The sequence below is a fragment of the Sciurus carolinensis genome, chromosome 7 (assembly GCF_902686445.1).
Source record: "Sciurus carolinensis chromosome 7, mSciCar1.2, whole genome shotgun sequence".
Lineage (NCBI taxonomy): Eukaryota > Metazoa > Chordata > Mammalia > Rodentia > Sciuridae > Sciurus > Sciurus carolinensis.
Genome location: NC_062219.1, coordinates 119047964 through 119064081, shown reverse-complemented (window position 1 = coordinate 119064081; position 16118 = coordinate 119047964). Strand labels below are relative to the sequence as shown.

Below are 16118 nucleotides of genomic sequence, written 5' to 3'. Positions count from 1 at the left end.
ACAGCAGTGCTATGCTTCTCCCTTCTTTCTATACTACCTAAAAGTCAAACTGGGAAAATGCTTGCTTCCCAAATATTTCCCTCTTGACTTCCAGGGAAAGGACCAAACTCAGAGTAGTGGGAGATTTACCCTAAAAAAATAAAAACAAAGGCCAAAAGACAAAGAGGTTAACTTAATTACATTTATTCATTGTTTATCATGCCTCAGTATGTGGTTGACTTCTAAGGACACGTTAGACAGAAAGATAAAATTAACATGAGAGGAACTCTGCTGGCTAAGCAGTTATGCCATGTGTCATCTTCTTGTCTCTCTGTACCATATCTGCTCTAGGGAACTAACACTCATGTTAATTCAAATGGTTTTCAAGTTAACTATTCCTCACTTCTCAGAAACTCTTGTGATTACTGTCTAAATTATAGTCCAAGTGACTCTCTGGTTAAATAGGAATCTAGCCTTCACGTTGGCAGGCGGCTCAGATTAAAGAAAAGACTTATAGGTCGGAAAAAGCAATGATCCTCTCACCTGATTGGAATTGATTCTGTAGTTGTGGAGGCTGGCAATCTTCTTGCCCAGAAATATGAGCATAAAGGAGCTCACAAAAGATAAGGATGCAGCTGGTAAAAGAACTCTAGGGAGAAAGTGGTCCAATACTGGTACTGAAGGAAACAGGAAGCTGAAATAAAATAGTGGAATTATTCCTGGAGAGTAGGTGTGTTTACTGGCACCTCCACCATTTCATCCTTCTCGGACAGGTCTGGCCCCTTGTTCCTCCCTTTGTAAACAACAATAAAGAACAAGTAGAGCAACTGAAGTAGCAACTTGCTAAAACTGCCAGCAATCCAAGCCAAGTTACAAAATCCATCAAGAGAACATATTGAGCTGTCTTCTAGTTCCAAATTTCAACCATAACAATGATCAGAACAGTCAAAACCACAGAACTCTACTCTTGATACTCTTTGAGACCATAGCCATGAGTAGACCATAGGCAGATAGGACATCAAGATATTTTAGAGCTGGCAAGTCCAATGAACTCCCTTCTATTCACACTTGCATTCTTCAAGGTATAATTTTAGCCTATGTCCTATATACAAATTACTTCCCATTCCTACCCATACTTTCCCTCCTGTAGTTTTGAGGTCAACAGAATGTTGAAAATTATACATTTTTCTGATAATCACTGTTATCTAATTCTACAAATTCAGTAAAGTTTATTTCTACTAAGATCCTACTACAGTAAACATTGCCAAACACATTTAAACCATGGTCAAAACCTCCTTCCAGGTGTATCTTCCATTCCATTGTTAACTGGGAAACTCTACTTTTTTTTGGGGTGCTGGGGATCGAACCCAGGGCTTTGGGCTTACAAGGCAAGCACTCTACCGACTGAGCTATCTCCCCAGCTGAAACTCTACTTGTTTAACACGATAAACTTTCTTCTATCAGTATTGCCATCAGATGGCTATCCAGAGAATTGAGGAACATCCTCATTCTCAAAGGAATCAATGCTTGTCTATTCATGCATTGATTTAGTAATTTTACCTTGCTGTGTAGAGTATCTGTTAAATCAGCTTGTGTGGTCAATTTTTGAGGTACTACAGATCAAACCCAGGGCCTTGTATATACTATGCAAGTACTGAGCTATACCCCCAACCCTTCTTATCTTTTGCAACAGGGTTTCACTGAGTCGTTGAAGCTGGCCTTGCATTGGTAATACTTCTGCCTTAACCTCCAAAGTAGATGAGATTACAGGTGAGCGTCACTGCACCCAGCTCTCAATTTTAAGTTGTCACTTCTTAGGGTCCCGTGTTCTTGGGACCATTCACAAATATTTGATGTTTTATTTTTAGAGTAGAAAACTTTGAAATAGTCACAAAAGAAAGAATGTTATAATGAGCCCTCCTGTACCCATCACCTACCTTCAACATACAATTCATGATCAAATTTTTTCATCTATACCACTATCCACTGCCTATTAAAAGATAATTTTGAAGAAAATTCTAGGTATTTTATCATTTCAGTTGTAAATACTTCTGTGTACCTCCCAAAAAATCATACAACAAAATTACCAAAGTCTTAATATCATCAAATAACCAATTAATTTTGAAGCTTTCCCAAATATAGACATATTTTACAATTTGTTCAAATTAGAATCCATATGGTTTTGTCCCATCATCCCAGATATTGAACATCTATAAAAACTTAAGGTGATGGGCAAATATACCATTTATGGTAACTTTGAAGTAATCATTATGCTTTTACAGATCTATTTTTTTTTTTTTTTTAGATAAGAGGCAAATGATTAGAGTTTGAAAGAATGTTCATAAGTATACGTAAATAGATATAAAGAATATATAAGTGCTGGATTATTATTTGCAACCTAATTTAATGCACCTGTGTCCACTTCATTGAAATATTCACAGATTTGAAAACTTGGAACTTAATGGGTTAATTCCTTCTAATTTTTTATTTTCTTCCTTGCAATTTTTTTGTTGGTTGGTAAAAGAAACCTGGTCCTCCATCCTACAGTTTCCCACCATCCATGTTTTGCAGTTAACATGTTCCTCTGTTCCTTGTATTTGTTGTAAATTAGGAGTTAGCCCTTCAGGTTTGGCCAGATGTAGGACTGGATTTATTTTTTTAATGAAAAATGCTTCATAAGTGGTGGTATGTACTTCTGTAAGGAGGTAAACAATGACTGTTTCTTTTTGCAGTGTTGGCAGACAATATGCTGGTATCCCTTAATGGTAAAATCCCATAATTCTAATTCTAGAATTCCTTCTCCCTTTATTGACTGGATTACTTCTGTGAAGTGAAATGTCTTGTTTCAACTCTTTGGATGCCCCCAAAGAGCAGTTCTTACAGGAAAGGCATAATAATTTTACAATTTTTGAAAGAATGAGTTGGTTCCCTAGCATCTTCCAAAGGTGAAAATATATGAGTTTATTGATGTAGAATTTTTACATGTTCACATTTTAAACATATTTGATATCTTTGGTCAGAAATAACTTCAAAGTACAATCCTATTAAATTTCCATTGGCCCTGTTTGCAGAAATGGAGAAGCCAACTCTAAAATTCACATGAAATTACAAGGATCCTGAAAGCCAAAGTGATTCTGAAAGAGAAGGACCAAGCAGGAGGACTTATACTTCCTGCTTTCAAAACTTTCTACAAATAATCTACAGCAATCAAGACTATCATAAGGGTAGACATATAGATGAGTGGAACAGAATCGAGAGCTTAGAAATAAACCCAAATGATGCTGGGACAACAGGGTATTTACATGCAAAAGAATAAAGTTAGACCCCTACGGCACAACATATACAGTAATTAACTCAAAAAAGACCAAACACCTAAATTAAAAAGCTAAAAACCATAAGACTCTCAGAGGAAAACAGAGGGACAGATCTTCATGACCTCAGATCAGAAGCACAAGTGATAAAAAAGAAAATTGAATTTCATCAAAACTGAAAACTTTTATGCTTCAAAGTAACAATAAAGTGAAAAGACAACTTATAGAATGGAAGCAAATACTTGCAAATCAAATAGTGATAAAGCTCTGGTGTCCAGAATAAAGGAAGAGCTTTTACAACTCAACAATAAAAAAGAGGCAAGCAACCCAATTAAAATTAGTCAAAGGACTCAAATAGAAATTTCTGCAAAGAAGATATGCAAATGGCTAATAAGCACATTAAGAGATGTTAAACATAATTAGTCATTAGAGACATGCAAATCAAAGCCAGAGTGATATACCACTTCATATCTGCTAGGATAATAAAATAAAAAATACAGAAAATAAGTATTGTGAGGATGTAGAGAAATCTGAATCCTTGTGCATTGATGGTAGTAACATAAAATTGTGTAGCTACTATTGAAAACAGTTTGGTGATTTCTCAACAAATTAAATACAGAATTACCATATGACCCAGCGATTCTATTTCTAGGTATGTACCCAAAAGAATTGAAAGCAGGTGCTCAAACAAAAGTGTGCACATAAATGTTCATAGCATTACTCTTTACAATAGCCAGAAGAACTGAAATGTTCATCAACTGATGAATGGATAAACAAAATGTGTAGATTTCTGAGATGGATATTCAGTCATGAATAGGAACATACTGACACATAATGCATCATGGATGAATCTTGCAAACATTATGCCATATGAAAGAAGCCAGAGATAAAAGACCAATTGTAGGAGTCCATTTATATGAAATGCCCAGAATAGGGAAACCCACACAGATGGAAAGTAGATCAACAATGGTCAGGAGATCTGGGGAGGAGCAATTGGAAGTGATTGCTAATAGGTACTTCTTTTGGGGGGTGATAAAATCAGGTATGGTGATGCTTCAAGAATAAACTAAAATTAACTAAACTATACACTATTAAAGAGTTAATTTTATGGTGGGTGAATAAGCTATTAAGAATATTATAAGAGGGCTTCCGGGGAGTGCTGCAGCGAGTGGGGTTTGCTGTATCTCAACTTCCTGTGAACCTGTGTGGATGCTGCCTGGTACAATGAGCTTCCTAAAGAGTTTCCCTACGCCGCCGGGGCAGGATGAGGGGCTTCGGCAACAGCAACCAGACACAGAGGCTGTGCTGAACCGGAAAGGCCTCGGTTCCCGCACTCTTTACCTCGCCGAGAGCCGCCTGTCTTGGCTAGATAGTTCTGGATTAGGATTCTCACTGGAATACCCCACCATTAGTTTGCATGCGGTGTCCAGGGACCTAAATGCCTATCCTCCAGAGCATTTGTATTTTATGGTGAATGCCAAATTTGGAGAAGAATCAAAAGAATCTCTTGCTGATGAAGATGAGGAAGACAGTGATGATAATGTAGAACCTATTACTGCATTTAGATTTGTGCCTAGTGATAATCAGCATTAGAGGCACTGTTCACTGCAATGTGTGAATGCCAGGCTCTGTATCCAGATCCTGAGGATGAAGACTCAGATGATTATGATGGTGAAGAATATGATGTGGAAGCACATGAACAAGGGCAGGGTGATATCCCTACATTTTATACCTGTGAAGAAGGATTATTCCATTTAACAGCAGAAGGGTAAGCCACACTGGAGAGATGAGAAGGAATGTTCTCTCAGTCTGTGAGCAGCCAGTATAACATGGCTGGGGTCGGGACAGAAGATTCAGTAAGTCAGTATGAAGATGGCATGGAGGTAGATACCACACCAACAGTTGCTGGACAGTTTGAGGATGCAGATGTTGATCACCGAAAATAATTTGTGTTGCTTGCTTTTATGTTCTGCTTATAACTGTATGAGAGAACTTGGTGCCTCTTCCACTTTGGAGTGGGGTTGATGAAAATCTTTCCTTCTCCAAAACTCAATGTTTAAATCAGTTCTTTCTCAAGACAAACTATACGGAGACAGCAGGTTGTCACCAGCAGAAGGAACTATGAACTTTATTAACAAAGGTGAATTAATTCAACCAAGGGGGTTCTTGTAGTTTACGATTTGCCCCAAAACTTTGTGTCTAGGTACCATCACTGTATGAATCATCTGTACGTTAGCAGACCTGTGGTAAAGATGTTTAGGAGCTTGGAGTGTGGGAAGAAAAGGCAAAGATCTCAGAAGGATCACAGAGACAAGAGTCTTTTAATGATTTGGGGACCGAATTAATTAATTCAGACCTCTGTAGTAACCTCTTGGGAAATATCCCAGCTATAGATCCTGCTGCTGACACAAGTGTTTCTGGCTAGCTTCTACTCCTTCTGACCTCTTTTACCAGTCTGCCCTGATATAGCCTCTTAGGTTATATCATTTAATTTCTACCCTCTTAGGTTAGTTTTCTGGAATAGAACAAGTGAACTGAAATGAAATCCTCCAAGTACTTCTAATGATAATTTTTTTGTCTTTGTAATAACTTAACAAATAAATCTACATTTTCTATATTAAAAAAAGAATATTATAAGAGACTTTATGGCAATATTTGTCAACTTAGACTAAATGGACAAATTCTTTGAATGACCAAAACTAACAAAGTAGTCTCAAGAAGTGGAAAACTGGGCTGGGGAGATAGCTCAGTTGGTAAAGTGCTTGCCTCACAAGCACTAAGGCCCTGGGTTCAACCCCCAGCACTGCAAAGAAAAAGAAAAAAAAGTAGGAAAACCTGAATCAGATAATTACATAATTCAATAATAGTTTTTTTAATAAGTAGTTTATTAAAATTTGAATTATAATTTTTTAAGAAGCATCCCACAGTTAAAGCTCTAGGTCCAAATACCTTCACTCGTAGATTCTACCAAATATGTAAGGAAGAAATAATACCAATTTTATAGTAGTACTTCCAAAAACTGAAAATGAGGGAACACTTTTCAAATTCTTCTATAATGTCAACATACTCCAATACTAAAACCAGAACTACAAGAAAACTTCAGACCAATATTTCTCATTAATATAAATGCAAAAGTTCTTATTATTTCAGAAAACCAACAAAATTGATAATACACCAGAACCAAATGGGCTTATCCCAATGCAACCTTGGTCTAACATTCTAAAGAAATTTCACTGATTAAAGAAGAAAGAGAAATCTGCTGATTTTTTTTTTTTTTAATAGATCCATGCTGGCATAATCTTTTTAACCTAATTCGGGACTACAAATATACATTTTCCATTTCTCTAGATTATTTTTTTTCTCTAGATTATTAAGTCAGAAAAAAAAATCTCCTGTTTTAGAAATGGTTTGCTATTTGAAAAGTTTATTCTTTTGATTATCTTTTATTATTTAATCAAAGACAAATACATATGACTTATTTGTTGATTTAGTTCTGAAAAAATGTTTAAAAATCCAAATTGGGTAAAATAAACCATGTGTTAATCCATTTGGGAAGATAATTTTAAAAAAAATTTTTTTTTGGTATATTTTTATACCACGAAGTAAATAATAGCACATATAATAAATTTCTTATTAGTTCATGCATTTAAACTGTATTTTCCTTTAAATAAAAAGAATCCATTTTTAGCATTTGAAGCTTTTACTGGCGATTGAACCCACTGGCACTTAACCCTAAGTCACATTCCCAGTCCTTTTTTTTTTAAATTAAAAAAAAAAAAAAAAAAAAATATATATATATATATATATATATATATATATATATATATATATATATAGTTGGTGGTGGACCCTTATTTTATTTATTTACTTGTATGTGGTGGAGAATCGAACCCAGTGCTTTGCATGTGCTAGGCAAGTGCTCCGCCACTGAGCCATAACCCCAGCACCCCATCCTTTTTTTTATTTTGAGACAGGTCTCCCTGCCTGGCTAACCTATAAGGCTGGCTTTGAACTTGTGATTCTCTTGCCTCAGCCTCCTGAGCCACTGGGATTACAGGCATGAGCCACTTTGCCCAGCTCATTTTTAGCATTTTGAATATGTTGTTTCCTCTTATCTTCCATCTCTCATGTGATTATGTGCACAAATCTATTTTTAAATATCTATTTTTAAATATCTTTTTCTGACATCCAACTATTTCTACTTTACTTCCTTACTTATAACTTCCAGGGACCTTGGTATTTCCAGGCAATATACTATTTAGGAATATACCCGAATGTTTAGAGGCAGATATTTAAATTTTTGTGAAATTTTACCTATTTTTGTTTTCTTGTTCTTGTAAGAAATTAGGTAAGAATGTTGTTGTTCCAAAGAGGTATACAGTAAATGTAGTTTATCACCCAAATCTAATTAGTAAGATTGAGTGTTCAGTGTGTTAACAATACAAACTACTATTTTTTTCTTCCTACTGTTATCTGTAACCCTAACGGTTTTCAGCAAATTCAGTTAAGAGGGAACATGGACATGGCAGGAGCTAACTTAAATTGTTTAATTATATTAGGCCCTAGCAACCATGAATAAAACAAAAGCTTCAAAAAATAAAGAAAGAGCAAGGTAATAATTAAAATTGGATTTTTTGAAATGCAAACTTGTCTATCTATATATACCCTTGCATGTTATGATAAAAATTAAGGAAAAATTGGTGTTTAAGTCATTAATAATAGAAGCACATTGGATAAGAGTAATAGTATAGTTATAATCATAGGCATGGAATTAAATAGAAATGAATTCAAATGGTGGCTCTTCCGCTGTCTGGCTGGCTTATCTTGGAGAAGTCATTTAAACCTGGTAAGCCTTAGCCTCTTTCAATATAAAGAGAAGATAATGTCTACCTCATTGTATTAACTGTGAGGAGCAAATGAAATAAAATAAATATGTTAAGTGTCAATCCCCTTGTTGTTCTTGAAATCCCAGCAACTCCAGAGTCTGAGGCGGGAGGATTCCAAGTTCGAGGTTGGCCTCAGCAACTTAATGAGACCCTCAGCAACTTAGCAACACTGTCTCAAAATAAAAATTAAAAAGAACTGGGCTGGGGTTGTACCTCAGTGGTGGAGCGCTTCCTAGCATGGGTGAATCACTTGGTTCAATCCTCAGCACCACATAAAAATAAATAAATAAAGGTATTAAAAAAAAAAAAAAAAGGAGAGATTTTAAAAAAATACTTTTAGGAGCTGGGGTTGTGGCTCAGTGGTAGAGCGCTTGCCTAGCATGTGTGAGGCACTGAGTTCGATTCTCAGCACTATGTACAAATAAATAAAATAAAGGTCCATTGACAACTACAAAAATATTTTAAAAAAAATTTTTTTTTTAAAGGACTAGGGATGTAACTCAGTGGCAAAGCACCCCTGGGTTCAATCCCCAGTATCAAAAAAGAAAAAAGAAAGAAAAGAAAACAATATTGGTCAACAACACAGGTTAAGTCTTAAGTCAGTGAAGGCAGAAGGCAATTTCTCTCCTGAACATGGAGCCCCAGAAGAGAGGCTGGAAAAATAGAGGCACTGCTCGTCCACCCTTGAGAGTTAATCTGACAGGGACAGTGGTTAAGAACACTTGCAATACCTATTGAAAAAAATGTGAGTCTCTCTGGCATTCAGCAGGGGATTGGCTCAACCATGAGAAGAGAAATAGAGGCTGACCAGAGACAGAACAAGAGAGTCGTCCTAACCTTCTCAGCTCATGAACTTCACTCTGTGTTCTAAGTGAGTCTGATTGTGGTCAGATACTGCTTGTAGAGAATATCAATAAGATGGTGTGGTCAGAGGCTAAGAGAGGGTATCAGAAAAGGGAAAGCAGTCCTGAAAAATAGAATTACTAACCTATATGGAATCATGTCAATGAAGGTAGCGCTGTTTTCTGTGACCAGGTTTATCTTGTGAGCAAATACAGTGAAGCCAAGAATCTGTAAGGGGGTTAAAAAAAAAAAAAGCATAGGATTACATATCATACATTGCTTCCAGTATCAGAGATGCTCATAGCCTCTGGCAGAGCAGGAAATGAAGCAAATGGAAATCTGCACAAGAAGGTCTAGATCGAGGAACAGGGAAGGCAAAGGTCCTTGGCAGAAGTCCTTCCTGCTTCTTTTAATTCTTTTAAACTCCTTTTAACATTGTAGCCAAAGCAAGGTCAACCTTGATCTCTGACACAATGATTGGAAACAAATGGATACCATGGACTTATTTCTTTCTCCCACCAACTTTAAATATCTACATAAATATGAACTTGTTGCCAGATAATGGGTGTATCAAGGTCTCACTTTTAAAAGTTTTTAGATCCAGGTAACTAATATAGTTAAGTCTTTTAAGGAATTGTTGGGGCATGTTAGTGAGAATCAAATGTCTAACCCTTAATAATAGGAAGCAGCATTTGATAACATAAAGAAAAAGTTCTTTAGCAAAGTAATTAATTATCTGTTCTCTGCCCCACCCCCAATCCTGTTGTAAAAACTGCAGTTCTTTCTTTAGTCCCTAACTTTCAACCAGAGGAAAATAGACAATCTAGTAGCTGATGCACCTCATAAAGATCTCACATCAAAGCAAATAAACCAGAAGTAAAAAAACCTCAATGCCTGGTTTGTTGGTTTGTGGTACTGGAGAGGGAACCCAGGGCCTCAGGCATGCTAAGTGCCAAGTTTTAAAATAATAATTACATTGTTGTTTTATTCCATTCTCCCTCCCAACACTTAATTCTTTTTCCCAGAATCAGCTTCAAGAGTTCAATCAGACACAGAGCAGTGTAGCAATTCGCTTACCTGTGATGCTATGATCAGATGAAGCCCCACCCCCCCGCCCCGCCCCAGGAAGAAAACTGGGAAATGCAGGGGGCATGTGGATACTTGGTGAACTTTGTGTCCCTGCCACAGAACATTACTTAAGAGAAAAATAATTCTCAGGTACAGCAATCCCAATGTGAGAAATGCTGACTTTTAAAGACCTGGACTTTATTTATGAAAATGTCTTCTTCACAGTAGAAATGTTAATTATAACTACAGAAGATAAATCTTATTTGCAAATTTAAAGAAAAAAACAAGCAACCTTGTCATTGGACAGCAGGGATCCCCAGCTCTGCTATTTACTAGTCATATGAATCAGGCAAAACCAACATCTCATCCACACAACTTTGATTACTATTGTATCGTGCAAATGAAAGAAAGCTAAAAAACACTGTGATTGCACCTATATTAAAATAGAAACAAAACTTTTGCATAGAAGAAAATTCACCATACTGAGTACAGGACTGTAGTGTTTGTTTGAAATAATAAGGGAGTTAATAACTGAAAATACAAACATATCAATTGTAGTTGACTTTGAGCAGTTACAACCTTAGGAATTTCTTCCCCCTGCTTTCTAAAAAAACCTTATGTTTTTCAAAATTTCTAGAATGAACCTGTATTACTTTCATAAGGAAAAAAAAATCCTATTTTAAAACTATTATAAGGAAGAGGCAAATGAATACTTAAAAATTTTTATTATCACTACATTATTGTGTGTGTGTGTGTGGGGGGGGTACTGGGGATTTAATCCAGGGGCATTCTACCACTGAGCAACATCCCCAGCCCCCAGCCTCTGAGTTTTTTGTTTGTTTGTTTGTTTGTTTTTGTTTTTTTGAGACACAGGTATTGCCAAGGGTAGCCTTGAACATGTGATCCTCCTGCCTCACTCTTCCTAGTTGCTGGGATTATAGGTATGCACCATCACTCCCAGACAAACATACTTTGAAAATAAGTATTTTGAGGGGAGATCTATTGTACAGCACGGTGGCTATAGTTAATCATAATATGCTCTTGAAAATTGCTAAGACAATAGATCTTAAATGTTCTCATAAACAACAAACTGATATCTGCATGAGGTGATAGGTATTTTAATCAGCTTGCTTTAACTATTTCAAAGCATGTTATACACAGTAAATATGTACAATTTTTATTTCTCAACTATACCCAAGTTAAAAAAATTTATAAAAATAAAAAGCATTTTTACAAATATTGTCACATATTTAAAACTAAGTGTATATTTGACTTTGACACAATTCAACATATTTTTTTCACACATGGACACTTAATATGTGATAAACCATGTATTTCAAACCACAAGTGGGAAGATGGACTTTTCAATAACTAATACAGGAACAATCTGTTAGTCAAGTATAAAGAGCTAAAATGAAATTCAAACTCCATTCCTTAGGCAGGAACACACTAGAACGGATCAGTTCTCTAAACGTAAATATTGAAAATCTACCAGGGTTAAAAAGAAACATGTGAATTCCCTTGTAACCTAGGGATAGGAAGAATTTCCTAATCATGACTTAAAATCCAGATACAATAAAAGAAAATGATATATTTAAATACCTTATAATATTTATGTTACAAAAAAACATGATAGGCAAATAAAAGAGATCGCACTGTTGTTGTTTTTTTTAATTTAAATTGTAGATGAGCACAATACCTTTATTTATTTATTTTTATGTGGCGCTAAAGAGTGAACCCAGTGCTTCACACATGCTAATTAAGTGCTCTACCACTGAACTACAACCCCAGCTCCTGGTTGTTGTTGTTTTTTTTTAATTCTTATTTTTACATTTCTATATGAACCTTTGCCTTCCTGAGCTATTTGCTTTTTATTTATTTTTAAAAGTAGGTATTTAAAATTATCTGAACCGTGAAATCAGGACATCAAAAAGACCTACCAGAAATAATTCCACTGGACAGTTGATAGGATATTGATTGAAAGAAAATTTGATACATTTGTTGATTCTCAGAGCAACAACAGTAGTTAGAAACAGTAGAATGCTGGTGGAATTAGCTTTGGGAAGACCTATACAGTAGTTCACTATGTTCTGAAAGAAAACAAAATTACAGAGGCTTAGAAAGAAATATACTCATTGCCTACATCTAGAAAAGGACACTTTTTTTTTTTTCCCCCTAGATTAGTTACAAAGCAAGTCCTTAGGCAGAATTGTTGGCCAGCAAAGTTCTTATGAGCATTACCAGGACAGTGAGTGCAAGCGTGGGGGCTGGGAGCTGATACATATTTTTAAAAAATTAAACAAGAGATATTAAAAGAGCTGGGGATGTAGCTCAGTTGGTGGAGCCTAGTATGTGCAAAGCCCTGGTACCTTGAAAAAAAAAAAAAAGATATTAAAAGAAACAGGATAGTTCCATAAGGTGACAATATACTTTGTTTCAGTGTAACAAAAAGGACCTAGGATTTCTATTTATTTGTCTATTCATTATTAATATTCCCAAGTCACATGCATTCTTTAACTGAGGCTCTATTTCTTTCTCACATTCAGGGACAATTTAATATTTTATGTTCTGCAGATGTTTTAGTATATGTGTCTGTTATGAGGCATGTAATGGGGAGAATTATGATAGATACAGTAGTAACTTAAAGTCCAAATATTAATGTAAATTGTGTTAATTTAAAAGGCTAGGCTAAAATGGTTATTGCAACTGAGAACATGGTCTGACTGACTTCTGCAATTAACCAAGACCCTAAATCTACAAGAGATGAGATTATTTCTAAGACTTCCTTGACTGAGCAGCCTCTCGGCTGCATCTCCTGTTGGGAAAGGGCAGGAGTCTCTCTACTTGGTCCACTTCTCTTTGGAAGCCAGGAGTTGGGTGAGGGATGAAATTACTCACATAGAAGAAGGAGATGGGACCAGCGTGGAAGCTAATTACAATCCCTAAGACACAAGTCAGCTCGGACAGCATGATGTGCAGAGCGACAGCAGCCAGGTAAGCACCGATCATAGCCTCCGGAAGGTAAGTGGCCAGAAAGCCCACACCAAACATGCCCATTGATAGCTGCAGGGGGTCAGATGGAAAAAGAACCAGAAAGGGGCAGAGTGTCATCAAATCAGAAATGGCACCAAAGGCACTCTCCAGGTGTCCCGTGACCTCTTATCAGACAGAAGAGTTTCCAACAAAAAAGTTAAGGAACCCCTTTGAGGACTTTTCTGTCTTGCTTTCGCCAGTGAATGGAAATCCATGCAATAAGCTGGGCCCTTGCATGTTGGTCCAGCAACACCCAAGGAGCACCAGGCCACACACTCCTTTCTTCCTTCCAGAGCACTGTCAGCCCTCAGGTTCTTGCCCTAGAATCTACTGCCCTCTAGGTTGACAAGAAGGAAACGCTGCCAAGGTGATCACGAAAAGCCTTTACCTTTTCAAAGGCCTCTCCTCAGAACCTTTTTCAGATGTTAGCATCCCTGTGAGGAATGCAGCTTTTTACAGAGGAAAGGACAATAAACTAGGATTGGGCTCAGACTCCTTTACCTTGGACTCCTGCCTTTACCAAGAATGACTAAACTAAATTTATTTATGTCTTCAGGATACATATAATCCTGAAGACACGAGTATGATATAATACAGATTAAGTATCGCTAATCCAAAAATCTGAAGTCCAAAATGCTCCAAAATCCAAGTTTTTGAGTGCCCAATGAGATGCCACAAGTGGAAAATTCCACCCCTGACCTCATGTGACGAACTGCAACGTGTGAGCACACTAAAAATATTGTATAAAATTTACCTTCAGGGTATGTGAACAAGGTATATATGAAACATAAATGACTCTCATGTTTGGACTTAGATCCCATTCCCGAGATATCTCCTTATGTATAGGCAAATAATTAAAAAATCTGAAAAACTCTGGAATCCAAAACACTCTGGTCCTAAGCCTTTCAGATAAGGAATACTTAACCTGTATTTTAAATGTACGTGTGTGTGTGTGTGTGTGTGTGTGTGTGTGTATGATAAAAATGATATATAACATAATTAGATACATATACACAAAAGATACCCAAGGATGACACCAAACTATTAAGCTTCAGGGAATGAAATTAGAGAATGGGGACAACATTTTATAATTTATACATTTTTTTACTCTGAGGTTTTTTTTCAATATATATGTCCATTTTTTTTTATAATTAAAAGAACCCAGAATTATAAAATGGGTGCATACAGGGTATATCCCAAATCCCCATAACAGGTTAGGTTAAGAACACAGCTTCACAAAAACAGATTCAGGAAAAAGGTGAAGAAAGAACAAAATGGAAGTCTAAAAGCCTACTATTGTTACCACTTCCCTCCACTGCACTAAAGTTCTCAGAAAACAAAGTTTGAACAATAAATTCTTTAGTGTTTTTTTCCCCCCCGGTACTGGGGATTGAACCCAGGGCCTTCTGCATACAAGGCAAAGCATTTTACAAACTGAGCTATATCCCCAGTCCTCCTTTAGTTTTTAAAGACTTTTTGTTTCAAAACTCTCAATCAGACTGCCCTGTGTCTCCCTTGATCTGTCATTACTGCATATACACTCTTACTAAATCCAGGCAGACCAAGCTGCTTCCTGTTGTCGGTGCGGTTGGCTGATTGCCACCTCTGTGCTTATGTACCAATCCCTCTGTTTTGCCATCCTTGCCAATACAGGTTCACTCTCTCTTTCAAGAACTCACAAATTCCTCTTCCCTAGGAGGTTTGGTGAAAACAGCATACTTCTTGGGTCTGGAGAACCTGGCTTCAATCCTGGTCCTGTCAACTCACTAAGTGCGGACAGGTTAACTCCCTGAACCTTGGTTTTGTCATCTATAAAACATGAATAATACTAAATACCTCCACATCATGCACAACTACAAGAATGGGAAGTTATACTCCATGTATGTATAATATGTCAAAATATACTCTACTGTCATATATAACTAAAAAGAACAAATAAAAAAGCAGCTAGAAAAAAATACTAAATACAGAGGGATATGGATTCGATCACATAACACATGTCCAACACCTTGCTCAAATATGAAAATAGCAACAGATACAAATACTCGTCACTCATTTTCATGCCATTCTTTTACCTTGTAAATGGCAAATGTCCACAATCAACCTAGAATTCTTTCTTGCCCACTGCGACATGGCATCAGGTTCAGTGTTGGCATTCTATTCCAGGCAGTCATTATCAACCAGTCAAAACTTTATGTGCCATCTTGCAGAAAGAATCTTTTAAAAAGTGTGTGTGGAGGGGCTCAATAGATAGTTTTTTTCCTTCCCAGAAAACTCCAACTAAAGGTTATTCTTTCACTTTGCTGGCACTGGCTCTTCTGACAGTGAACTCTCCACTTTTATAAATATTATTTTGCACTTTAACATTACCTAGAGCACTGATTTGGGAGGCTGACAGCTCTGAGACTGATTCTTAGTTTGGTAACTTAAGTCTATGTGTGCTTGAGCAATCTACTTACCTTCTCCCTACCTTTGAGTCTGTAAAATAAGGACCACTGTAATATCTACCTTCATAAAGTGAGTTGCCATGAGGATCAAATGAGGTAGTACATGTATAATGCTGAGAACAGTGAGTAGTAATAAATGTTAGCTATTATCAAGTTCACACTTTCATTTTTAAATTAAATGTTAGATTGACATGCAGTATGAAGAAACAAAACAGAGAGGATCCATATACTCTTTATCCAGTTTTTCCCAATGGTAACATCTTGTAAAACACTACCACAACCACGATATTACCATTGATATGGCCAAGATACAGAATCCCTCCTGATGCCATTTTAAGGCTGTCCCCATTTCCCTCTCACCCCCTTTCTAACTCCAAGCAACCACTAATCTGTTCATTTCTATAATTTTGTCACTTCAAGAATGCTACATAAGTGGAGCCACATGTTATGTAAACACTCATTGATTTTTACTCTTTATTATCTTTTCCTTTTGTTTGCTTTGGGTTTAATTTACTCTAGGTTCTTGCAGTTGGAACTTAGATTAGTGAAAC

General features: G+C 36.4%; 1 protein-coding gene and 1 pseudogene across 1 annotated transcript in view; one reads left to right on the top strand and one right to left on the bottom strand.

Moving 5' to 3' along the window:
* Slc26a8 (solute carrier family 26 member 8) overlaps nucleotides 1–16118 on the bottom strand; it is a 67337-nt gene that overhangs the window by 30891 nt on the left and 20328 nt on the right. Inside the window, exons 6-9 of the mRNA XM_047558483.1 lie at nucleotides 12986–13150; nucleotides 12028–12177; nucleotides 9165–9247; nucleotides 523–673 (exon numbers count right to left, since the gene is read on the bottom strand). Coding sequence (XP_047414439.1) covers nucleotides 523–673; nucleotides 9165–9247; nucleotides 12028–12177; nucleotides 12986–13150 — 549 coding nt within the window. The remainder of the gene's footprint in view (nucleotides 1–522; nucleotides 674–9164; nucleotides 9248–12027; nucleotides 12178–12985; nucleotides 13151–16118) is intronic.
* On the top strand, nucleotides 4515–5236 carry LOC124988443 (methylosome subunit pICln-like; annotated as a pseudogene).